The sequence below is a fragment of the Pteropus medius genome, unplaced genomic scaffold, assembly GCF_902729225.1.
Source record: "Pteropus medius unplaced genomic scaffold, Ma_sr-lr_union100, whole genome shotgun sequence".
Classification (NCBI taxonomy): Eukaryota; Metazoa; Chordata; class Mammalia; order Chiroptera; family Pteropodidae; genus Pteropus; species Pteropus medius.
Window position 1 is genome coordinate 3564112 of NW_024356335.1, and position 23350 is coordinate 3587461.

The following is a 23350-nucleotide window of genomic DNA, read 5'->3' on the forward strand; positions in this document are numbered from 1 at the left end:
CCAGGCACTCGGCTAAGTGATGCGTGTTAGCTTAGTGAGCCTCAGGGATGTATTGCTCTCAGCCCCCTTTTGCAATCACAACTCAGAGTGAGAGACTGTGCGACACACCCAAGGAAACACAGCTAGCGGGTGGCAGAGTGGAGTCTGCTCTTGACCACGGTGCACTTGTCATCTCCGAGAGTCTCCACAGGTTGGGAGCAGGGTGCACTGGAGGGGACATGACAGGGTTGCCTGCATGCCGATGGCCACTCTGAGTCTGGCTCCCCAAGTTCACTGCAACACTGTGGGTTGTCTCTTGAAGGAGCCACAGGTGTCTGGCAGAACCAGGTGACAAAAGCCCAGTTGGTGCTCAGGAGCCCCAGACAGGGACAGGCCAGCAGCCCTGGCTGCCTTTGTGTTTTTCTTCCCACTCAGGTGACACAGCTGCCAGCTTCCCCTGTGTCCTCAGGGGCGGGGCTTCCTCCCTCCTTTCCTGGCGATATGACATTGTGCCCAGCACAGGCACTTCTTCTGTCAGTAACTATGAAGTCCTGGGCGAGTTACTTCCCCTCCCTGAGCCTCAATTTTCTTATCAGAAAACTGGGGAAAAGTCGCCTACTTCCTAGAGTTTCTGGGGGACTTAACGAGCCTAAATGAGCATAATGTCTGCCACATAGGGTTGGATAAAAACAGCTGTTATTATGAAACAAACTCAAATCCATGATTATACCAAAGTAGGGACATAGGCAAGGTTGCAGGGTTTGGATTTTTGTGCCAAAATCACTAGATTTGTTCTAGCGGGCGGAGAGCAGATCCACTGCCAGGGCAAGAAACGCTGGGGTGCGGGGTGCTACGGTTGGTGCCCAGGGAAGGACGGCTTTCTCAAGACCCGAGTGGCGTGCCTAGGAGGTCACGTCCTGCTGGAGGGGTATTGGACGACCCGGAGACTACCTCTTCCAGTTCTCGAGATACAGACTCTGTCACCTTCCTTCCAGAGCCATGGGATTCAGACAGACTCCATGTCCACACCCAGCCTGGGACATGGCCCCCAGCAGGCACTCCATAATTATTGCTGAATGAATAAATGGTTTATCTTGACCTCCTGCAAGGCGCCTGGCACATAGTAGGTGCTCAGAAAATGTTGAGAGAGTGAATGAATTTGCCGTCTTTCCGGCAGCATGGCTGAAATGGATGAGCGTTTCCAGCAGATTCTGTCATGGCAGCAGATGGATCAGAACAAAGCCATCAGCCAGATCCTGCAGGAGGTGAGCCCTGGCCCAGGGTGTGAGGCGGGTGTACAGGCGGGGTACAGTGAGCCGGGGGCAGAGCCTCAGAACTCCACAGGGAGCCCCGTCCTAGATGGAGGGTAAGACCCAAGATGCTTAGTGCGTTTCGTACAATCAGGAAGAGAGGGGCAGGGAGAGGCCTCTGGGCAGTGATTTTCTAGACACCGAAATCTAGAGAAGCACCCGCCTTCCCTGGCGGGTATCCACCCCCCAGGCTGTGAGGGCCCCGTGGTAAGGGCTGAATGAAAGGGCAGGTACGATGCGCTCACACCTCGGAGCGGGAGCGCTGCAGGACCTTGCGCTTCCCATTCCCACGCCCGCTGCCCCTGTCTCCTCTCCGGCTGGCTCAGCCGGCCCACTGGGAGCACGCGACCCTCCAGCCCCTGCTGAGCAGGCCGTGATCTCTGTTGCAGAGCGCCATGCAGAAGGCCGCGTTTGAGGCTCTCCAGGTGAAGAAAGACCTGATGCATCGGCAGATCAGGAACCAGGTCAGTGTGGGGGTCATGGCCCCCCACCCCCACCTGTCCTGTCAGCGCAGACACGCAGAGGTGTCTGGACAGGCCGCGTTAAGCTTGCATCCTGGCTCCTTCACTTGCCGGCTCAGAGTCTCCCCTCAGAACCTCCCTTTCCCCCAGAGCCCAAGTCAGGGGCTATTGCCAGGTGCCTCGAGGCAGCACTATACGTGCCTGGCAAGTGTGACCTGCACGTTTCTCACGCTTCAGGGCTGAGGGGAAGGGCAGCTCCGACTCTCAGCCTCGGGGCAGCCTCCGCGCTGACCAGGCCGCAGGCAGACCAGACCCCTCACTGGGGGAGAGCAGCGGCTCAAGCCCCAATATCCCCATCCACTCATACTGGGGACCCGGGGCAGATTGGATCCCCCACCCGAGGGGGCAGGGTGGGCCTGATGTCAGCTGAGTTGTGACCTGGGCCTGGCAGGAAGGGACGTTTTCTCGCCTGGGCCCCACCGCTGAGCTGTGGCCCAGCCTTGGGCAGCCCCACCGCTGTGGCCTCTCTGCCACCTCCATGGAGTGGGGCTGTGCAAGACCAGCTTGGCCTTCCTGGGCGAGGTGGGGCGGGCGGCTGGAGGTAGAGTGAGCTTTCAAGCTACGGGAACGCTCATCACATCGTACTCAACATACTTTGAATTTCACATTTTGCATGGTTTTTTTCTTTTTCTTTTTCTTTCTTTCTTTTTTTTTTTTTTTTTTTTTTTGGCCTAAACCGACTTACCATTTTTTTTTCCCTCTTTAATTTAAATCCCACATAGCCAGACATGAAGCTCATTCCTCTGACCAGGGGTTGGTGGGGATATAGGAACTTAGGGACAAGGATCAAAGGTCGTAGGCACAGGGTAGACACCGGCTGTGGGCTCCAACCCCCGGAGCTAAAAGCCCCCCGTCACGTCCTAAGGGTGCAGTGACCCCTAGACATTCTCACTGTGGGTGATTCTGACCCACCAGGCCAGCTAGTCCTCTTCAGACCCCAAGTGGGGACATCCTAGAGAAAAGGCCCCCTGCTTACCTGCTCTGTGTCCTTGGGCAGGTGGCTTAACCTCTCTGAGCCTCAGTTTCCTTGCCTGTAAAATGGAGGTAGTAATACCTCCTAAAAGCCAGAGGAAAATTGATGAACCGATGCATATAAAGTACCCAGCACAGGCCTAGCACCCAGGATGCTCAATAAATATCAGCTAGCGTTACTGTTATTATTATTCAGTCACTTCCATTATCCTCTGCTCTCCTCTGTGACAGCTATTTAGGGGAAGCAAGAGGATTGGGCCAGTTAAGGGGCTCAAGAAGAATGCCATGTCTGTTCTTCGCTCTGGCCTGAACCTCGATGAAAAGGCCCTTCATCATTCCACAAACCTTTATTCGGCACCCACTCTGGGACAGGCCCTGACCGGAACAAGCATGTCTACCACCCACCCCAAAGCACTCGGGGCCATGACAAAACTAACTCTTGTTAAACCCCCACTGATCAGTTTCTTGAGGCACACAGGTCTCCTACATTCCAGAGCTCCCCAGAAAAGATTCTTAGACCCCACTTGGCCATCAGAGAGCTACAGCACCAAGTTGAACTGTGGTTAATGTGAATTTAAAAAAAACAAAAAAACAAAAAAAAAAACTGTCTCGTCTTCTGTTTAGATTAAGTTAATAGAAACTGAGTTATTGCAGCTGACACAGCTGGAGTTAAAGAGGAAATCCCTGGACACAGAGGCACTACAGGTATGTAGGGCTCCTGCTTTGCCCTGTCCCTCCCCCGCCCCGATGAAGTCCCCTAGCCGGTGCCCCAGCCCCAGAAGGTGACGGGAGCACAGGCCGAGGTTAGGGGTCGGTCAGCCCGTTGTCAGGCAGGAAGGTCAGAGGAAGGAGGGTTTCATTGCCAAGGCTCACCCAGGTGACATCCGCATCTCCACATTTCCTTTGTTTTGGAGTGGGGTTGCTGCCGAGCGCCCTGTCTCTTTCAGCCATGCTTCTGGTTCTGGTGCTGGTTTGCCTCATGGGCTGGCATCCTCTTGGTGGGGAAGGAGCTTTCTTGTTATCCCAAGAATGTCTGGAGGAGAGGGCCCGGCTGTTACTGCGTCACTCCCCGCAGGCAGCTTCTCTGTGGGCTCCGGCCTCGGCGTCGCTCACAGGGACGTGCGAGCAGCAGGGACCAGCAGGCGTTCTAGACCGCAAGTCTGCGACGTGGCTTCTGTCCCAGCACAGTCTTGCTGCATGACCTGGGCGGGTAGGGGAAACAGAGTGGCCCTTTCCCTTCTCTGTGCCTCAGTCTCCCCTGTTTTACACAGGGGGGCTAGTTCGATGGTGTGTGAGGACATGTGCTGTTAAGCAGGGCCCTGTCTGTCACTGTCCCTACATTCGTTCTCAGTGCAGTGAAAGAATGCTGGGGTCTGGAGTCCTGGGCTGAGGTCTGCCGTAGATGCACCGCGTGACCTCAGGCAGGTCACTTCCTCTCCCTCGGCCTCCATTTCTCCCATCCGTAAAATGGAAATAATCTTTCAGGCCCAGCCTGCGTCAGGGCCATCAGAGGGTGGGCTAGCCAGCAGAAAGTCCTGTGTGAGCTTGGAAATGGTCTTCAGAGAGGACGGATTGGGGCATTGCTCAGAGCAGGTACAGCCACTGTGCTTCACGGGTGTCCTTGTCACCTGCCCGTGAGAGCTCGCGGGGCTCCCATTTGAGGCCTCCAGGGGAGTTGGCGAGTGGAACCTAGACACAAATGAGGGCTCTGCTCCGACTTGCACGTGCCCCATCTGTGCAGAGCTTTCCAGACTGGTGTGTGGTGACACAGCCGAGCTCCCCACCGCGCGCTTCCCCCACCCGCTCTGGACTCAGTGAGAGGAGGTCGGGTGCTGTGGCTTGTCATTTCCATCGTCTGCTCTTTTTGACCGTTCCATGAACATCGGTCGCTCGATCCCATGCCAGGCCTCAATCCCATGGGGAGGGGAGGTCCCGGTTTAGGAGCAGGCGGGGGTGGGGATGCCTAGCTGAGGGGCCCCTCGGCTCTGTTCCCCAACTCTCAGCCTGAGACCATGGGCCCCTGGCTGCCGGCTGAGAACCGAGTGACGGGGGACCCGCCACAGTGCCACTGGGACTTCTGGCGCCAGGGCCACCGCGAGCTTCCAACAGCACCGGGCGTGGTCTTGTGTTGCAGGAGATGGTCTCAGAGCAGCGCTGGGCCCTCAGCTCCCTGCTGCAGCAGCTGCTCAAAGAGAAGACTCAGCGAGAGGAGGAGCTCCGGGGGATCCTGGTGTGTTGCCTGCGCCCCTCGCGCAGGGGTTCGCTTTCCCTCCACACGCTCGCCGTTCTGAGAAACGCTTCCGTTATCCAAGTCGCGGTTGTTCGTCAAAGGAAAAACAAAGTACAGAGGAAAAGAATCTCACGTCCGAGAGTTTTCTGTTGCTAGCGTTTTGATGCATATTTTCCAAACGTGGTGCATATTCGTAGCCATGCATGCGTGTGCCTTTGAGTAGAGACGGTGCACTTGGAAGGGTCGTCACTGAGCCTAGAGTTGAGCATTTAGACCATTGCCAGTTCTTCACTTTCATTAGCAGTGCTCTCGGACCATCTTCGTAGCTGAGGATTTGAGAACAGCTGAGCATTTTCTCAAGACAAATGCCCGGGAGAAGACTTGCTGTGTCCAGGGCGGGCCATTTAATAAGCCTTTAACAGGAGTTGCCTGCATGTCCCCTGTCCTCAAATGGGTTTGCCTCTGGCACATCATCAGGGTGGCAGAGCCCTGTTCAGGGGTAGTGCGTTGGGTCGTGTCCTCCAGAACCCAAGTGCACCTGACCGGTGAGAACAGAGGCCAGGCCCACCAGCCAGGCTGGAAGGACCGAGTCACTCCTGTGGCGTCGTTACTGCCCCAAATGTCCTTTGAGCTCCACAGTGGGCCACACCCTGTGAGGGTACAGAGAAGAGTGAGACCAGCTCGCCCGAGCCCAGATGGCACGTCCGTGCTAATCAAAAGGCCCCCATTCCTCACGACGCCTCGCTGGCATCACCTTTGAGTTGCAGTAATGTGAGGACCGTGGCCTCGGCGTTGTGCAGGAGCAGCCATATGCCGTGGCCCTGTGCTCCTCCCCTTAGGGGACTCAGGGGACTCGCTCTCAACAGAACACGACCATCAGGGTCATAGGTTCCAGAAGAGCCATGTGTCCACAGCCCAGGGAGGGCCAAGGCCAGAAGAGGGGAGCCAGCTTGGCAGGGCCTAGGAGGGACCACCAGGGGGACTGGGGAAATGCCCGTGTTGATATCCTACCCCCCGTGTCACATCCGGTCCCCAGCATGTGGTTCAGTCTAGACGCACTGGCTCGGCTGTTCAGAGCACAGGCTCCAGAGCAAGACAGACCAGGTCTGAATCCTGGCCCTGACACCGGGCAGCTCTTTGACCTTGGGCAGCTGCTAATCACACTGACCCTCGGTTTCCTCCCCTGTGAAGCAGAACCTACTTCACAGAGTTGCGAAAATTAAGGAAAATGGCATCTCTCAGTGCACAGCACAGCCTGGCATGGAGCACTCTGAAAGCATGAGCTGTCGTTAGTATCATTTGTTGGCCGTCCCCAGCACCTATGACAGCGCCTGGCCCAGAGCAACGCTCAAGGAACACTTGTTGAATGACAGGACAAAGGAATCTGTTTCAGTAGCATGTTTATAATTCTCTGGCTTTGCCAGAGCAGTGGAAGCCACTCCAGAAGCTGCAGGTGCCTTTGGAATCCTGTTTCTCTCCCTGCCTGGCACCCGGAAGACCAGCCTGAGCTTCGTAGAAGGAGGTCGCTGCTCGGAGCTTTGCCCTTCCCACAAGCAGATGAGAAGGTGTCCCTCCCAGACTGCTGGTGTACACAGCGAGGTGCCAGGTGTCAATAGGCCAGGTTCAGGCCCCCCCACCAGCTATGCAGTGTCTCAGATGATTCTCAGCAGTACATTAGAGATAGTGGTACTTCCTGCCTTTTCCATTTGAGTCATTGCAGCAATGGGATGACTGTGTAGGAAAGTTGTCTGTAAGACACCGAGTGCCATCCACGTGCTCAGAGGAGTGTAGTTCACAATTGTCACTATCATTTTTTTTTTATTTACTGTCTTGTAACTAACAATACCTGCTTCGTTCTTGGCAGACGGAGTTAGAAGCCAAAAGCGAAACCAAGCAGGAAAATTACTGGCTGATTCAGTATCAGCGGCTTTTGAACCAGAAGCCCTTGTCCTTGAAGCTGCAGGTAAGGCCCGGCAGTGCCCACCCTCGCCGGGAGCCAGGAGGACCTCGATTCAGAGCACCCTCTCACGCCCCAGCAATGCCCTGCTTCTTGGCCTTTCCAGTTTAATTCCGTTCATATTTCTGGTGGCTAGTGTACCAGGTTCTGTGCTAGCCCTCAGTGGGGACAGAAATGAGAGGGAGCGTTCATTCTAGTAAGGGGAAGACAGCCACTGGTCACTGCCACAGAGGGACAGGGCCTCCTGTGCATGCGTGGGCAAGTGGGCGACAGCGCTGCCCGTGAGCACCTGCTGTGGACAGGGTAGATGTGGGCCTCTCCCTCTCTTTCTCCCTCCCCCTCTGCTGCCCCTATACTTCTTAAAAATTTTTAAATAAAAACAGAGTTCTTCTATACATATTATTTTGGCAGCTTCCTTTTCCTCTTAGCAGTAGTGATGGGCGGTTGTCCAGGTCCATACACACAGAACTCGCTGTTTCCATACAGCTGCATAGTACGAAGTATGTGCGTGAACCCTCATTTATTTACTCAGTCCCCTCTTGACAGGTGCTGCAGTTGCTTACCATTTTCAAGTTTATAAACAGAGCGGCAGTGAATTTCCCTGCGCATTTATCTCTAAGCACTTACATATGCATTTTTGGCACAAAAAAGTCTAAGAATACATTTTACATATTATGTTATATTTGGTCAGACCCTTTGTTTGCTGTTGTAAATGACGGCTCCTTGTTTTTCCTCCCGTCCGTGGTGCGCCTGGCTTTTCTCGTGGGTCTGTGGTGCAGGAAGAGGGAATGGAGCGCCAGCTGGCGGCCCTGCTGGTGGAGCTGTCAGCCGAGCACTACCTGCCCGTCTTTGCTCATCACCGCATCTCACTGGACATGCTGAGCCGGATGAGCCCCAGGGACCTGGCCAAGGTGGGCAGCAGCCTCTCGGAGGAGGTGAGGGAGGCAGGCAGGGCCACCGGCCCAACCTGGCCAAGGGACATCTTGCACTTGTAGTTCCTGGTGAAGCCTGCTATTATCAGATGTCCCAGAGCCCCTTGCTTCCAGAGAGCCGGGACACCTGCCCCATCCGCCCCCACCCAGCCGAGCGTGCCCTGCACGCTGTTTGGCTAAGAAGGTCCAGAGATGTGTGTCCAGCTGACCTCAGACTGCCCTTCTAGGTCAGATTGGATCTTCACATCGTAGGGCCGAGACAGGTCCTTGGAGCTCCTCTGGTCTGGCCCCACCCCCACCCCCAGGTAGCGGGAGGGCAGCGGGGGGTTGCATCCTGGGCACGTCGCACTGATTCATTTCCTCTTCGGAAGAGACGGGTAACGGGGAGAGCTAACATCTTTGTAGCTCTTGCCAGGTGCTGTTCTAAGCACTTTTCACATACTAACTCATCGAATCTTCCCGACAACCTAGGCACGGAGGTATCGTCATTGTCATCATTTTTCAGATGAGGAAACTGAGACACACAGTAGGATAGTGATTTGCAGCAGGGCCGGGATGCGAGCCGGTGGTCTGGGGCCAGAGGCCATGCTGCTTACCAGTCTGCTGTGTGCAACATCTCAACACAAGGGCTGTCCCTAGACAGGGGTCCTCCACAGGCACCGTGTCACCTGAGCTCAAGAGCTTGTGCTCTGGAGGCCGAGGGACTTTGTGATTCTCATTCTGCCGCTTCGCAGCAGCTCAGCCTCAACCACGTGAACTGTGACCGAGGGTCCTGGCTCACAGTCATCACGGGCCATGCAGATGAAGCTGTCACACAGTCCCTGGTGCAGGGGAGGCCCTGGCTCAGCCGTAGTTGTTACTAGTGTTGGCTTCCTTTTGGGCCTAAGTTTCTCCCTCTGCCACATGGATGGTGGGGCCCAATATGGCCGTACGCCAAGAGGCCTCCACATGTCCAGCCGAAGGTGCCAGGAGCCAGGAATGAGGCGGTCCCAGTGGCTCTGTGTTTCGTAGTAGGCTCCTACCCAGCCCAGGCCACAACCTGTTCTTTGCACTACTGTTGCAGGTGGGCGTCTCGGAAGCTGGCCTGCAGCACGAGATCCTGCAGCGGGTCCAGAAGCTGCTGGATGCAACCAGGATCCAGCCAGGTACTGACACCGGGGCCTCTGCTCAGCAGGGCTCCAGCCTCATGTGAGCACTGCAGTTGGGGTGGTCACCTGTTTATATTCTGGGTCGTGTCCTAAGGGCCAGTTCTAGCTCCTGCCAGTTCTCGAGGTTCCCTCCTAAAGGAACAGGATTTATAAATGAGAAAAGCAGACCACACAAATGGGAAACTAGGGAAGTCTTCTCACAGCCACGTGGGGCCCTCCGGTTCCCTGTCCCGTAACCCTTCCTAAACTCCCCTCCCCACCCACCGCAACACACACGCACACAGACGCACAGACAGCGAGGACCACACACCCAGGATCCGTGCAGTCGAGGGAGAAACCATCCGTACCTAGTGCCCACCACGTGCCCGACACCGTGCCTGGGGCAGCCTGTGGTTCGGATGTGGAGGGATGTTTGCGATGGGCTGAAGGGGTAAAGGCAGGTCATGAAGGCACTCCGCCCCGTCCAGAGGCCAGGAGGAGGCAGGTACTGTGGTTGCCATAGGGACAGGCATTTCCTGAGCGCCAAGCATAATCCAGGTGCCAGGCATTTGCTGACGATTTTACGTGTACCACGTGTGTCAACCTTTGTTTCAGCCGCGTGAGGTGGGCACCGTTGTCCTCCTCATTTGAGGGGTGAGGAAACCGAGCCAGAGGGAGAGGTCAACATGCCCCCAAAACGTCACACAGCTGGCCAATGGCTGCACCACTAGGCTTTGCTGCCCATCCTCAGGAAAAGGCCAAGGGCTCCTGACAAAGGAAAGGAAGCCCGGGGCCTAGAGCAAGGACGAAGGACAGGGCAGGTGTGGGCCGCCGGGCTGGGCAAGCCCACGATATGGCCAGCCTCAGGCAGGGTCTGTTTGGGGCAGACACTGAACGTGGAGGTGCCGGGCCAGATCGCAGGGGTGAGGCAGGCGCTCGGGCTGCCTGGCGGGGAGCAGGTCCTCGATCCCACCGTGGCAGAGCACCGTAAAGCCTGTAAACTCCAGCTCTCCAGCCAGTTTTACTCCGAGGACATTGACTCTATCGAAGAAAAAGGCATTAAACTTGCAGTCCTTTAATACCAGGTAACGTGCAAAATAGTCACTTTCCAGATATCCCCGAGCAGCAGCCCCCTCGCTCTCTGAGGGAAGGTCAGGAAGAGTGTGGCCTCAGGAACTGGCGTCACCGTAACCCTAACAAACAAACTCCTCAAGCAGGAGTCATGGGTGCCCTTTCACTCCGAGCCCCCTGAGCATCCAGAACGGCTGCCTCTGACTGTCTCCCACCATCCCCAGCGCCAGCAGGAGCCGCTCCCTCCTCAGAGCTAGCCAGCCGGTTCTTCCTCCCTGCAGCCCGGGCACAGTGCCTCGGCTTCTTCCTGGTTGTGCCCACCCCACCATGCAGGGACTGTGGCCTGATGGCCTCTTCTCAGCTCCAGAAAGGGACAGGAAATCCTCAGGCATTTTCCTAACAATTCTCATGTTGCTCCCAGGACTCGATATGCATCGTATATCGAAGAGCCTCTTTACAGCGATGGTCTGGGGGCACCATGATACTCTTAAGAGTGTCAAGTGTTGTAACAGCCTCTTTAAAATCTTCAGATTTTCTGATAAGCTCGGGAGAGTTCTGCACCGCAGGCCTTACAGACTCAGACCGAAAGTAACCACACAGGCGGTCTGAACATAAAAATTCCTAACTAGAAGCAGATCATGGTGGGTGGTCACGTCCTAGGCCTATAGCTTCCTTAACAAGGGTCAGCCTTTACCTTCAGTGAGCCTGCCTGCTGTCTTTCTGCATCTACGATAACATACCTTCGAAATGTCAGAGTGATCTTCCTTTCCAGACCCCTCAGGGCACAGCCACTGCTCTGGAGCACGAGACCACAGGGCCCCTCACTGTTAACTTGTCCCCCGCATCCCATCTCCGTGCGCTGCAAATGCTAATGACGAGTGTCCTGTACCCACCAAGGCAGAAGAAGTATCTGTCTCTCCATTTTACTTTTTATCCAGCCCCAGAGATTTCCACGCTTTGCTTTTTGCCACCTCTGCCAGCGGGTTCTGTGTAACCCCCAGGCTTCTCCTTTGAGTCTAATGTATAAAATAAGCTATAAAACTGCCATTCTCCAGAGCATTTTCTCAGTCTGCTTCCTGGCAGTTGTCATCTGTTTGGCTCAAATAAGCTCTTATAAGACTTTAAAAAAAAAAAAAAGCCTTCAAGGAAAAAAAAAATGCTGTTTATAATTCCACCATAGAATAAATGAAAAATGCCAGTCATGATCGGGGTGGGGATCAGGGACGTCTTTAGCGCACGTCGCATGACAACGAGAGAGACTGTGTTTTGTAAGGGCCGAGCCTGATGTCCTGCCTCGGGGCTGGATGCCGGCTGCAGGGCAGAGCAATGGGGACACGGGGCTGTCTGCCTTAGGGACTTAGTCCTCCCCCTGGTCCTCTGGGTCATGTGAAGGGAGGGGCCCGTCTGCCTTCTGGGTAAATTGAGAGTTGCCCAGTCCACGCTGGAGCCCCCGACCACAGGCTCCGGCACCGCAGCTCCACCACCAGGTGGCCCTGTAGCCTTGGACAAGTGGCTTCGCCTCGCTGGGCCTCTCTGAAAGTGAGGAGCCCCACTCACAGGGTGGCCAGTAAGGGTCCCGGGGGTGTGAAGGGTGAGAGGCCCCAGTTAACCAGTGCTGTGGCCGTCCCTGCCCACGTCCCCGCACTCCCATTTTACAGATGGGGAGTGAGGTCAGAGAAGAGAAATGAGAGGGTGTGTGAGAAGGTAGCCCTTCCCCCAATTCTGAGATCAGAGTACCCCCACCTTCCAGCTCCCTGCCCACTTGGGGCAGGCAGGGCCTGGGGCGTCCCCTAGAGAACGGGATCATTGGGAGTGACCCTGGCTCAGCCTGTCTCTTGGTCCCCACAGAGCTGCTGAAACCACCCCAGGGCGAGGTCCCCGGGGCCCCGGAGCCCACCGCCCCCGAGGAGCTTCCTGAGTCAGTGAGGCCATCGGCTCCCCCCGCAGAGCTGGAGGTGCAGACCTCAGAATGTGTCGTGTGCCTGGAAAGGGAGGTAAGTCTGGGGCGGGGCCCACCTGCCCCACCCCCGCACCCACCTGCCTCACCTGTGGCCATCCCAGGCCTCTCCAGCACCTGTAGCCTTCCTAAACACATGTTTCTACTTACGTAAGTATACTGTGTTCGTTAGAAATTGTGGAAAATACAGGCAAGCAAAAAATACAGGAAATAAAAAATGACCCATCATCCCATGACCCAAATGTGAGCGATGCTGACATCATTTTCTGGGCTTTTTCCTTTTTAAGAGGGTTTTTTTCTCTGCTTAACAAATACGTTAAAGAAGCTTTCCCAAGTTGTTAAATATCGACAACACAGTTTTCTCTGAAGGCTGTTTTAAAACGGTCTTTTTAAAAAAAAACTTTAACAAAATTAACTTATCGTTAAAATTAAACAACATAGCATATAAAATTTTAATCCGCCCCTCCCTCTACAGTGCAGTCGTACCTAGAGGCGGCGGCCACGTTAGAGAATTCGATCACCACATCCACGATCATTACTGAACCCAGGGAATGCCAAGATGTGGAAGGCCTCGCTGATTTTAAATTTAACCACGTTCCTGCTTTTCGGGCCTCAGGGCACTGAACAGCCCTGAGCTGAGCTGAGAGCACACCCCTGATTATTTTCTTAGAGTAAATTCCTAAAAAGAGGACCTGCTGAGCCAAGCGTAGATACGCTTCGGTGGTTTCTGATCCATAATGTTGGAGTCTTTCTAGACTGACGGGCTGGGCAAGTGTGCACACACATGCGCACACACGCACACACACGCACACACTCACATTCACAAAGTGGAAACGACCTTAACGTCCAGCAGCAGGGCCTCCTGCTCAGAGGGCACCGCAGCTGTCACACCGAGAGGGCGTGGGCAGTGTCCAAGACCGGTGGCAGACAACAAAACCAAGTAGTAAAACATCGGAGAATGTAATCCCAGCTTTATTTAAGAAAGGGGTGGGGCTTACGAGTACGCATGCATTTTTTACAAAATATAGAAAAATAGTTCCTTCTGCTAACAGAAGGAAGGGCTAGATTTTCACTTGCTGTGGTGTACGTGTCTGTGATGTTCGATTCAGGACGACCACAGTGGCAGATTTTTCTGGTAAAGAACAGTGAGAGGTCCAGGGGCTGGGGCTCAGCTGCTCCGTCCCTGGACACCAGGCAAGTCAAGGGCAGAGCTCAGACGCCCCGCTCTTTCTCCTCAGGCCCAGATGATCTTCCTCAACTGTGGCCACGTCTGCTGCTGCCAACAGTGCTGCCAGCCGCTGAGGACTTGCCCGCTGTGCCGTCAGGACATCAGCCAGCGCCTCCGGATCTATCAGAGCAGCTGAGCGCCAGTCCCGGGCCCAGGCCTGGTCCCGCGGCCCCCTCCACCTCCTGCAGGCCCAGGGCTCAGCTCACCCCCTGCTCTAGCCAGAATAGCACGGCCCACTCTACCCTGGGCCCTTCCCCACAGCCCCAGAGGGCACCCCCCACCATCCACCTCCAAGCACTTTGCCAGGCGGGGGCAGGGAGGATTCCTGACCAACGACCTAAATACCATGGAGGAAGAAAGAGGATCCCTCCCACATGGCTCAAGGATGGGCTCTGGGGTATGAAGAGGCAGCTGTGCCGTCACCTGAGCACAGGACCGAGTGTCCTGGCCAGCGTGGTTCCGCCACTTCTCGACTGACTGGCAGGTCCCCTGCCCCTCTAGGAGCTTCGGTGTCCTCATCAGGGGAACACAGACAGTGCCGTCCCACTCAGTGGGGTGATGGGAGCACAGGAGGACCCAGGCTGAGGGGAGGGGGCCACAGGCCACCATGGGCTATCCCTGATTGATGAGCCGGAATGTGTTCGGTGCAGGCCTTGTGCCACAAGCAACGTCGGCTGCTCCTCGCCTCCCTGGCTCCTGCTCCCCGGCACTCTGGGCCCCTCTGCATCCTGACCTGCAGCACCGCAGCCCACGCGACTCGGGGCAGGCAATGAGCTTCACAGACCCAAAGCAGGGATGTCATTAAACCCACCTCCAGCCCGCTCCTTCCGAGTCATCACTGGGTCCTGATGGAGCCTGGGGAGGGAGGAGTCGAGGGCCTGGGAGAGGGCCGCCCCTCAGTCACAAGAAGAGGGGGCAGGTGGAGGCGTTCCCGAATGTGAGGTTATCTAAACGCCCCTGGTTACGCGTGGAGAGACGGGGCTCGGAGAAGGGCACAGGAGTCAGCGGGAGCAGGCCGTGCCACGCAGGCCCGTGCTGTGCGCTCCGCTGTCATTACCCCAGACAAGGGCACCGAGGCCGAGCGGGCTGAGTGCTCAGGACCTTGCAGCTGGGACGTGGCGGTGCTGGGGTTGGAACCCAGGCAGCTGTGCAGGTCGTTCATTGCACAGTTCTAGAAGGAGCCATGAATTCTGGTTCTTGCTGTGGGGTTGCATAGTTATTGTGCCTTTTCTACCAGGTGGTTCGGAGCCAAGGGCAGCTTTTAGGCTGGAGGCAGGCCTGCTCAGGGCACCTGGGTCTGCCTCCAGCTGACTCTCACCCTAGCCGGCCTTCCAGACTTCCCCATATCCATTCAATATGGGACATGACAGGGCCCCTACATAGACTGGTGGCCACTGCGGGGAGGCACTGAGAGCTCACCCCAGGCGCAGTGCCAAGAGCCACCTAGATGCAGGGGATAGGCCCTGGGGTGGCGGAAAGAGCCTAGGCCCGTTTTCCTGCCTCACTGGGGTCGTCTGTCAATCCTGTGGGCTGGAGCGGGACCCGAGGGTCCTCTTGTGGGGTGAGTCCTGCTTTCCAGGCAGGAGCTGGGGCCTCTTCCCCCGCTGTCCTCTGCCCCCCGGTGACCTTTGACAGTTCCCTCTCCTCGCCCTTCTGGGCTCCCCTTGGTCATGAGGGGAGACTGAGGCCTGCGGGGGGCAGGGACTCTGCAGAGCACCGCGTTTCTCAGAGACTCCCTGAATCTTCATGAGGCCCTGGGAGAAAGGACTTCGATGACTTCCCTTTTATAGATGAGGCCCCCGAGGCTGTTAGTGACTTGCCGAGGCCAACAGCAAGAAGCAGGTGAACCTCCTGGCCTCACTGTCACCCGAGGTGGCATGAGGAGCGCCCTGCACAGGTCTAGCTGAGGAAGCTGCCTGAGCTGCTGACAGGCCGGTCACCTGCATGCTCTGTATCCTCTCGCTCAGCCTTGGTCTCCACCTCTGTAAAATGGGATACTCTAAGAACTCTGACCTCTAGGTACTCGGTCAGATGATCGCAGAAAGCCAGGGTACATGGGCCTCCTAACCAGCCTCCAGCCCAGGTCTCCCCCTGCTGGCACGACACACAGGCCACTGGCTTTAAATAAAGCATTTATTGATTAGTAAAAGCTTAAACAGTTTGCATAATATTTTTAATACAATATCTGGGAAGGATGATTGGAAAACCCCAAAAGAAGGCACTACAGGACAGCGTCTTAAGACGGAGTGTTGGTAGAAGAGGTTAGTGAGGCGTTTGAGGTTAGGGCTGGTGGGGACTGAGGGCCCTGAGCACCAGTCACTGCCACACGTCCTGGGGGTCCAAGGCCAGGGCCCCAGGAAGTACGAGGGGACGGAGGATGCAGGGCGGGGTGGGGGCCCCACGCTGAGGACCCCAAAGGAGTCAGTTTCTGCTCTGCCCGCCCTCCCCTTGAAGCAGAAGGGGAGGGATGTGGAGGTGCTGGGCTGGGGTCGCCCCAGCTTGACCCTCACCCCTAGGACTAAAAAGCTGAGGAAGGTTGGCCGGGCCCTAGGTGACTCATGCTTTGAAAAGGGGCCTGGAATTTTCAGGATGAGGCGACTTGGTAACTCAGCAGGAGCCAAGCCACAGCCTAAGAGCCTCCAAGAAGCTGCCAGCAGTGCTTTGGGGACCTGTGGCCCCTCAGGAGCCCCACCAACTCCCTTGGTGGACAGCGCGTACCGTGGAGATGGCCCATAGAAGACAAAACCCGCACCCACTAAACCCTGCCTCTGAGCAACAAGTCACAGCACAGTCTGTGGGTACAGAAGGGGCAGGGGCAACGGAGGGACTCCCGAGGGCTAGATCCCGGCGAGCAAGCGGGCAGCGACAGCTGGGGCTGGGAGGGAGAGAGGCCCGAATGCCCGCTCGGCGTCCAGCTGCGCTCCCTCTGCCCGCTCGCCTCCTGCTGCACATACTCCCGGTAACACCTCCGCCCCCAGTAACACCTGGGCAGGGCTCGCTCCTGCCTGCCCTCTGACACTTCCTCTCCCCAGACCAGCACGTTCCAGACCGTTCTTACTCCATCCCCAGGCCTGTGGCCCCACCCTGCTTCATGAGGCACCCCCTCCCCCAGCATCCCCCAGCCTGACTCTAGCCCGAAGACCCCCTCCTTGAACCTCCCCTCACCCGGGATCGGAAAGGTGAGGCCAGTGTCCACTCTGACACTGTGGCCAGTGGGCCCAGCCAGGGAGAGCAGGAGGGGAGTGTGACCAAGATGGGCCTCAGCGCTACATGTTTCCAGTTCCAATGAGCCCTTGGCGAGGGCAGAGAATTCAAGGGCTGGGTCACAGCAGACAAAGCCTTTACCTCCCTCTGCAAGGATGGCAAGACCCACGAGGGAGGCAGGCCACGGAGGAAGGGCAGGAAGGGAGGACCCAGAGAATCGGGGCCACTGAGAGCTTCCCAGCCCCCTCATCTCTGCTCAGCCCCCAGCACAAGGAGGAAAGCTGAGATCAGCCCACAGAAAAGAAAATGGAGCAACAAAGTATGACCGAACCCAATAAAGTGACTCAGGTGGGCCGTCCCTGCCCAGCCCCAGACGCATACTAGCCCTGCCCCACCTCTACACGGAGACACAGATCTGGCACTCCCGCCTGGAGCCAAGCCTGCCAGTGCCTTGGAGGGAGGGGCCCATGTGCCTTGTCCAACAGAAGCTCGGGGGCGACCGGCCTAGAATTCAGTCTGCACCCCCGCACTGTCCTCGGTGGTAGTGTGGATGGCAGGGCGGCCACCAGGGCTAGACACCTGCTCCCCGGTCTCCTGGTCACTGGGCTTGGGAGGTTCAAGGTCCACAGCCTTTCCAGGCAGGAGCTGCCGGAGGGGCGAGGCAGGTGGTGAGGCCTCGGGGGTGGCCACAGGCTGGGAGCTCTCCCGCAGGGGGGCCCCGTTGAGCAGGGGTCCGGCCGGCGGGGGGCTCTCAGCCCGCAGATCCTGGGCCAGCAGGCCACGGAGCTCGGTGACACTGTCCAGGGATGCAGGTGATAGTACCTCAGGGCCAGCCTCAAAGGGCAGCCCTGCCTCGTCATGGACCATGGACACCACCTGCTTGGCACGCCGTTGTTTCTCTGAGGTGGTGGCTGCTTCTGGGACACTGGGGCTGGGATCACCGCTGTTCCCACTGCTGCCGCCACTGCCACCGCCATCGCCATACTCCTCACCCCAGTCAATGGGCGTGCCTTCGGCCAGCAGGTGCAGGTTGGGGTCGCTGTTGTGCATGACCATGCTGTCACGGTACAGGTTGTGCTTCCTCTGCACAGCGGCCTCCTTCACGGCTGTGGGGCCAAAGGGGTCAGGACATTTACCACAGGACCCACAGCTGCCGCCACACCCTATACTGTGCCCAGCTGTGACCAGCATCATCCCCCAGAGGCCTCCCCACAGCCTGAGTGGGCGTCACGACTGGGATGTTATTCATTCCAGGCCTCACTGCTAGGATGCAGGAGCCAAGACCCTAACCCCCAGCCCACGTTGGTGACCACCATGTCGTCCTGTCACTCATCTGACGCTCCCTGAAATGCCAAGGACCCATGAAGAAACTAAGGCACAGACACATGACGCTATCCTCCGGGGGCCACATAACAGTGGGCCTAACCCGGCCCACAGGCTCAAGGCTCATGATTTTCTGTGCAGCTTCTTCAACCTCATCGGGAAGACCTCTGGGCGGCCGCCTCCATCACCCTCCCAGCAGTAAGAATGCCACCAGTGGCGGCGGCGAGGGAGACAGCCACCTAGCTCTGCGGCCAGGCCCCCGGGCGACAGGGCTAGCACGCACCCTGCAGGATGTCCTTCATGACCGTCTGCAGCACCACCTCCTCGTACGTGTTCTCCACCAGGATGAACCTGGCGAAGTCCTCGAAGATCAGCTCCTGGAACCGGGGCAGCTCCTACCAGGCAGGGAGACGGGGCAGAGAGAGGGCTGGTCAGGGCCGCCGGTCAGGCCGACTCTGGCTCTCAGGGACTGGGACGGGGCTGCGGCCGAGGGGCCGGGGCAGGCTGGGGCTGAGTGGGAGTCCGGTGTACTCACCGACTTGCAGGTGGGGGCCAGCTTCTTGAGCAAGAATGGGATCGTGATCTGCAGCAATGCCTCTCGGAAGAAGCGCTTCCGCACAGAGCTGCTGTCATAGTCGTATTTCTGCCGGGAAGAGGAGCCAGGGGGCAGGGGGCGCCAAGTCAGTGGGCTCCACCGGCCCCCGGCAGGAAGATAGAAGGCCGGTGGTCTGATCTGAGCTTCACCATCCTCATCTCTGCAAGGGGGTGGGTGACACCTCTCGTAGGGACAGTGGTCCCGGTGCCAGCCTGGGGACTGGGCTCAGGGCTCAGCCACACTTAGGGATAGGTCAAGGGCCGGCGGGCAGGGCCGCTCACCTTCAGCACCCGCTCCAGGATCCTCTGGATGGACTTGCACAGCTCCTCCTTGGTGGGCCCCTTCCCCAGCTCCTGGTGCAGGAGGGTCTCGAAGGTGTACACGGCATTGTCCATTTGCTATAGGACACACCATAGGGCACGTGAAGGTTCCAGAGTGACCACAGCCCCTCCTGCACACCTCCGAGGGGCTCCTCAGCCGGCCACCCCAGGCCTTCCCGGGAGCAGTTGGCAGCCTGTGGACTCACTGCGCTCCCTCCCTCACACCATTACTGAGTGCCTACTGTGCGCTGGCACCGTGCTGGGCACTGGGGCCAGTCCCTGCCTCAAGACAATAGGAAACAGGTCCTGGGCCCTGGAGGAAAGGGCTTGGGGAGCAGGGAGGGCTTCCCGGAGGAGGGGGTCTCTAAGCCGAGACCTGAAAGATGAGACCAAGTTAATCCAATGAACAGAGGGGCAGGTGTTCCAAACAGATGGGAGAGCGCACGAAACTCGTGCAGGAGAGAGCACACCGGGGCTGAGAACGGCCGCAGCGCGGCTTCCGGGGGGGCCCGGGGTAAGGTGGGGGCGCTCTCCCAGGAGATGGGGACTCTGGAAGGCGGGTGTGTGGTGTGCTGGGGCAGGAGCCTCGGGCCCACCTCACGCATATGGATCTGGGCTCGCTGCTTGAACACGGACGTGCTGGACACGTCGAAACGCTGCTGCAGACCATCGAGCCGCAGCGGCTCCATCTTCTCGTAGCAGCTCTGCATCTTGAGGGGGTGGTACGCCAGCTGGGACAGCTTCTCCATGTACTGCAGGGAGACAGGGATGCATGGGGCCTGAGCTAGGGCCACCTGAGTGGCTGGGCGGGCCCCACGGACCCACACGCCTTGCCTGGCCCCTTGGGAGTCCAGGCCCTGGGGCCGGTACTAGCACCAGAGAAGGCCACCTGGCGGGGGTGGAGTGGTGCCCACAGGTGTAAGCCCTGGAGGGCCCGGGGCAGGAAGGATGAGGATCTGAAGGCGAAAGGAGCCTGGTCCAGCAGCACAGCCTGGGTGCTGGCAGTGTGACCGTGGCACAGGGTGACCGTGGGCAACTCACTCATCCTCTCTGAGCCTCAGTGTCCTCACCCTCAAAGTCAGGAGATGGTTTTTCATGATCTCTAAGGTTCTTTCTGGTTCTCAAGCTCTGTGATTATTACTGTCTGTGGACTCTCCAATTTGAGGCATGGAAAAAGAGGCTGAGATCACAGGATCAATTCTACCTGCACCTGACAACTATGTACGGCTCCAGGCAGCCAAGGACCCCAATATGGGGTCTGTGGGAGGGCATTCAGCCAAAGAACCAAATAACTGAGGACCAGTGAGAGAACTGGGCTATCTCCATTCCTGGGGTACGTGAAATGGCATCCATGTATTTAATTCTACCTCGATAATTACATAACTCACAGCTGAAGCTCACCTTTCCTTTTTCCCCTCCTTTCTTTCCTTCTTGTCCTCCTTCTCTCCTTCCCTTCTGTTAAGGTCTTTGATTATTTAGTAACCAGCTTGGCTTACAAACCTGGTGGCAGGGGGTAGGCTCCCCTTTCTTCTCCCTGCCAGCCCCCCACAGGGCAGCCAACAGCTATGGCTTCACGCACTCAGCCCCTCAGACCCTCTACTTATGGATTATGCCAGGAGGGGGCGGCCCACCCTGGGTCACAGCGAGGGCCCGACCCAAACCCAGGAGGCACCCCCGCTTCCCAAGGAGGAGCAGGGGACTGGCCTCACCTCGCCCAGCTTGTCGATGCCGCCCTCATTGATGATGTTCAGGTTTATGTCGGTGACCTCCTTGAAGAAGACGTCCCGCACCTCCGTGAAGCCCTGGCTGGTGGGCACCATGAGGGCCTCCAGGATGGACGGGATGTAGGGCTGAACGTGGTTCCGGACACACACCTCCGCCTTGGGGAGAATGAAGGCTGCGCCCAGAGGGAGCAGGTTAGCTGATGCCACCCCGGAGGCATCTCCCCAGCCAGCCCCCCGGAAGCTAGAGGCATGCCGCTAGGTTATTTTTTTAAAGAAATCAAAAAAAAATGGCGGGGGGGGAGAAATCTACAGGTGACAACAGTAGCAAACAATAATTCTAGAGAAAGCTAATAAAGACTCATTGGCCGTGGAGAAATCCATGGAGACAAAATACTATGGTATTCTGAGACTGGACCCTGATGTTTCTGAAACTATGATGACAAGAAGCTAGGGAACGTTTGGTCTAAAGGTGCCGGTGGTTTTTCTGCTTCGCTAGAGGTAGAGAAAAACATCTTTGGGGGTCTTGCTCCTTCATTTAGGGAAAAAAAAGGGAGAACGCTTTAGTCGATTCCCTGAGCCTCGGTTCTGCAAACATGAAGCCCAGTCCTGCTCTGGCACGGTGTAACCACGTGAAAGGCAGCGTCCCCGGGGGCCGGGACCATCTCCAGGACGTTCAGACCAAGGCATTTTTACCCTCCGGTGTTTTGATGTCCCTCCCTTTCCCCTGCCCAACGTGTATTGTTTGTTCCACAAAATAAATGTCGGCTCTTGGTGTCCTAGGCAGCTCACAATGAACACAGCTAGCAAACAAACATCCTCGAGCAACTGACAACAGCTAAAACTGCACACAGCCAATGTGTTACGATGACAAGGGACCAAAAAGGGTCCCATCTGGCTAGGAACAGAAAGGCGCATAAATTCGCTCGGAAAAGTCAGATTTGGTGAAAGTGAATCATCACAAAGTTAAGCCGACGTCTGCTAAAATGACACGTGGTGTCAATCTGTGACTAATCAAAGATGAGCAGAAGCTGAACCTCCTTGACAGAAATCTAGATCTTCGAGATCTGGCTTTATAGAAATAATAGCTACAAAACAACTCACAGGGGTTGGGAAAAAAAAAAAAATGGCTCGGATTTGATTTCTGTTTTGTAAAACAATGAGTTGTGTCATCGCTGAGAAATGTACACGGATCCATGAAGTAAAGGCGGTCTGTCCGGGCCTCTGGAGAGCCCATGGTCCCAGCAGCTCAGCTGGGCGATGACAGGCAAGGCAGGTGGTCTGCCTACCTCGGATCTTGCTGGCCAGATGCTCCTTGGAGGTGATGATCTGGTCCATGTCGGTGCGGATGACCGCCTCCATGGCTGGCCGGGCCAGCTGCAGCTTAGACAGCACCGCCTCAAACTGCGCTGCGGCCTGCTCGTACACCATGCGGTACACAGCATCCGAGATCTGGGGGCAGAGATTCGGTGTCAGGGCCAGGATGAGGGTGCCGGGAAACTGCAGGCCCCCACCGCCCGCCCCCGCCCCTAAGCCCAGGCCCACCCACCTGGATCCACTGCCGCTGCCGCTCCTGCGGTTTCCCCTTCAGCCGGGGGCCGAGCTCCGCCTTCAGCTCAGGGCCCAGCTCCTCCATCACCAGGTTGCTCAGGATCTAGAACCGGGAGGCACAGCCGGGGCAGGGGTTGGCTTGTGTCTAGGCGCGCTCCTCGCCACGTATGGTCAAGCCCGGCCTCTCAGGTCCCTACTCCCTTGCGGTTTGGCCCTTTGCTCCATGTCTCCACTCGTCTCTCTCCTGAGCATCATTCCCACAGGTCCCAGCTTATCTGTTTGGGCATCTTGCAGGCTCAGGGGTCCCACCTCAGGGCCTTTGCACACGCGGCCTCCCTGTCCAGAACACCGCACCTCTCTCCCCTTGCCTAAGCATGGAGGTGTGTGTGTTTATTTGTCAAATGTTTGTTTTTCCTGCTAGACAGAGAGGGCCAGAGCTACGTCCCTCTTGTTCACAGCGGTGCCTCAGCCCCTGGTCCAGGGCCGGCGCTCAGTAAATGACTGAACAAAATAACAAGTATCTCCACCTGCATGACCCACCTCAGCTTCCACTTGTCCAAATCTGAGCTCGTCGTCTCTGTCCGAACGTTCAGTGCCCCAGAGCCCCATCTCTGTGCCCAGCTCCACCCTCTGGACAGTCTCCCTGCCAGCTCTCCTGGCCTCACCTGCACCTCGTTGCCACACAGCATCTCCCAGGTGCCATACAGCTCCTTCGACTGGCGGTACATGCGAATGGCATCCGTGAACGCAGGGCCCTCCACCTTGGAGTCCTCGGGGATCCCTGCCCGGGGATGGGAGGGGGAGGGGAGGTCAGCAGGACGGCCCCGTGGCCTCCACCAAGACCACCGACTGACGGCCAAACACACACACAAACACACACACAGACACACACACACACACACACACACACACACACACAGGGAGGAGTGTACCCATGCACACCGCCACCTGTGACCCTCCACTGCCTTTGTAGTAACTGTGGCAGGAGAAGCTGGAGTGACCGCAACAGCAATAACACCACCGACAGCAGCAAGGCAGGCCTTCAGACCCCGCTTATGTCAAGTCCTGACAACCACCCCAAGACACGAGGACCGTCATTCTCTGTACTGCACAGCTGTCAGACCAGGTTCCGGGCAGCGATGGCAGAGCCAGGACTAGAAGCCACCCATCCTCCCAGGGGTGGCTGCCCTGAGGTTTTCATTCTCGTCCTGCCCCCTACTCTCTGCTTCGGGGGCCTGCAACTTTCCCCTGCTCGGGGCCAGACGATAAATGCTTTCCGCTTTGCAGGCCAGATCATCTCTGCCGCAACGCAACTCTGCCATTGCAGCATGCACGGAAGCGGCCACAGACAA

At 57.3% G+C, this 23350-nt stretch overlaps 2 protein-coding genes across 4 annotated transcripts in view; one reads left to right on the plus strand and one right to left on the minus strand.

Moving 5' to 3' along the window:
• The window catches only part of LRSAM1 (leucine rich repeat and sterile alpha motif containing 1), a 36929-nt gene extending 22822 nt beyond the window's left edge, over positions 1–14107 (plus strand). The window contains exons 18-26 of one of the 3 annotated variants that reach the window (XM_039861416.1): positions 1157–1244; positions 1679–1753; positions 3407–3487; positions 4917–5012; positions 6877–6975; positions 7749–7880; positions 8965–9046; positions 11948–12093; positions 13295–14107. In XM_039861416.1, the coding sequence (XP_039717350.1) occupies positions 1157–1244; positions 1679–1753; positions 3407–3487; positions 4917–5012; positions 6877–6975; positions 7749–7880; positions 8965–9046; positions 11948–12093; positions 13295–13420 (925 nt within the window). In that variant the 3' untranslated portion in view covers positions 13421–14107. Of the gene's footprint in view, positions 1–1156; positions 1245–1678; positions 1754–3406; positions 3488–4916; positions 5124–6876; positions 6976–7748; positions 7905–8964; positions 9047–11947; positions 12094–13294 lie in introns of all 3 variants that reach the window. The other 2 variants (XM_039861414.1, XM_039861415.1) reach the window with 2 other exon arrangements.
• Positions 14108–15403: 1296 nt separating this feature from the next.
• NIBAN2 (niban apoptosis regulator 2) overlaps positions 15404–23350 on the minus strand; it is a 48849-nt gene continuing 40902 nt past the window's right edge. The window contains exons 6-14 of the mRNA XM_039861413.1: positions 22664–22779; positions 21997–22101; positions 21737–21899; positions 20436–20623; positions 19323–19478; positions 18688–18804; positions 18347–18454; positions 18095–18206; positions 15404–17594 (exon numbers count right to left, since the gene is read on the minus strand). Of these exons, the coding sequence (XP_039717347.1) occupies positions 16993–17594; positions 18095–18206; positions 18347–18454; positions 18688–18804; positions 19323–19478; positions 20436–20623; positions 21737–21899; positions 21997–22101; positions 22664–22779 (1667 nt within the window). The 3' untranslated portion in view covers positions 15404–16992. The remainder of the gene's footprint in view (positions 17595–18094; positions 18207–18346; positions 18455–18687; positions 18805–19322; positions 19479–20435; positions 20624–21736; positions 21900–21996; positions 22102–22663; positions 22780–23350) is intronic.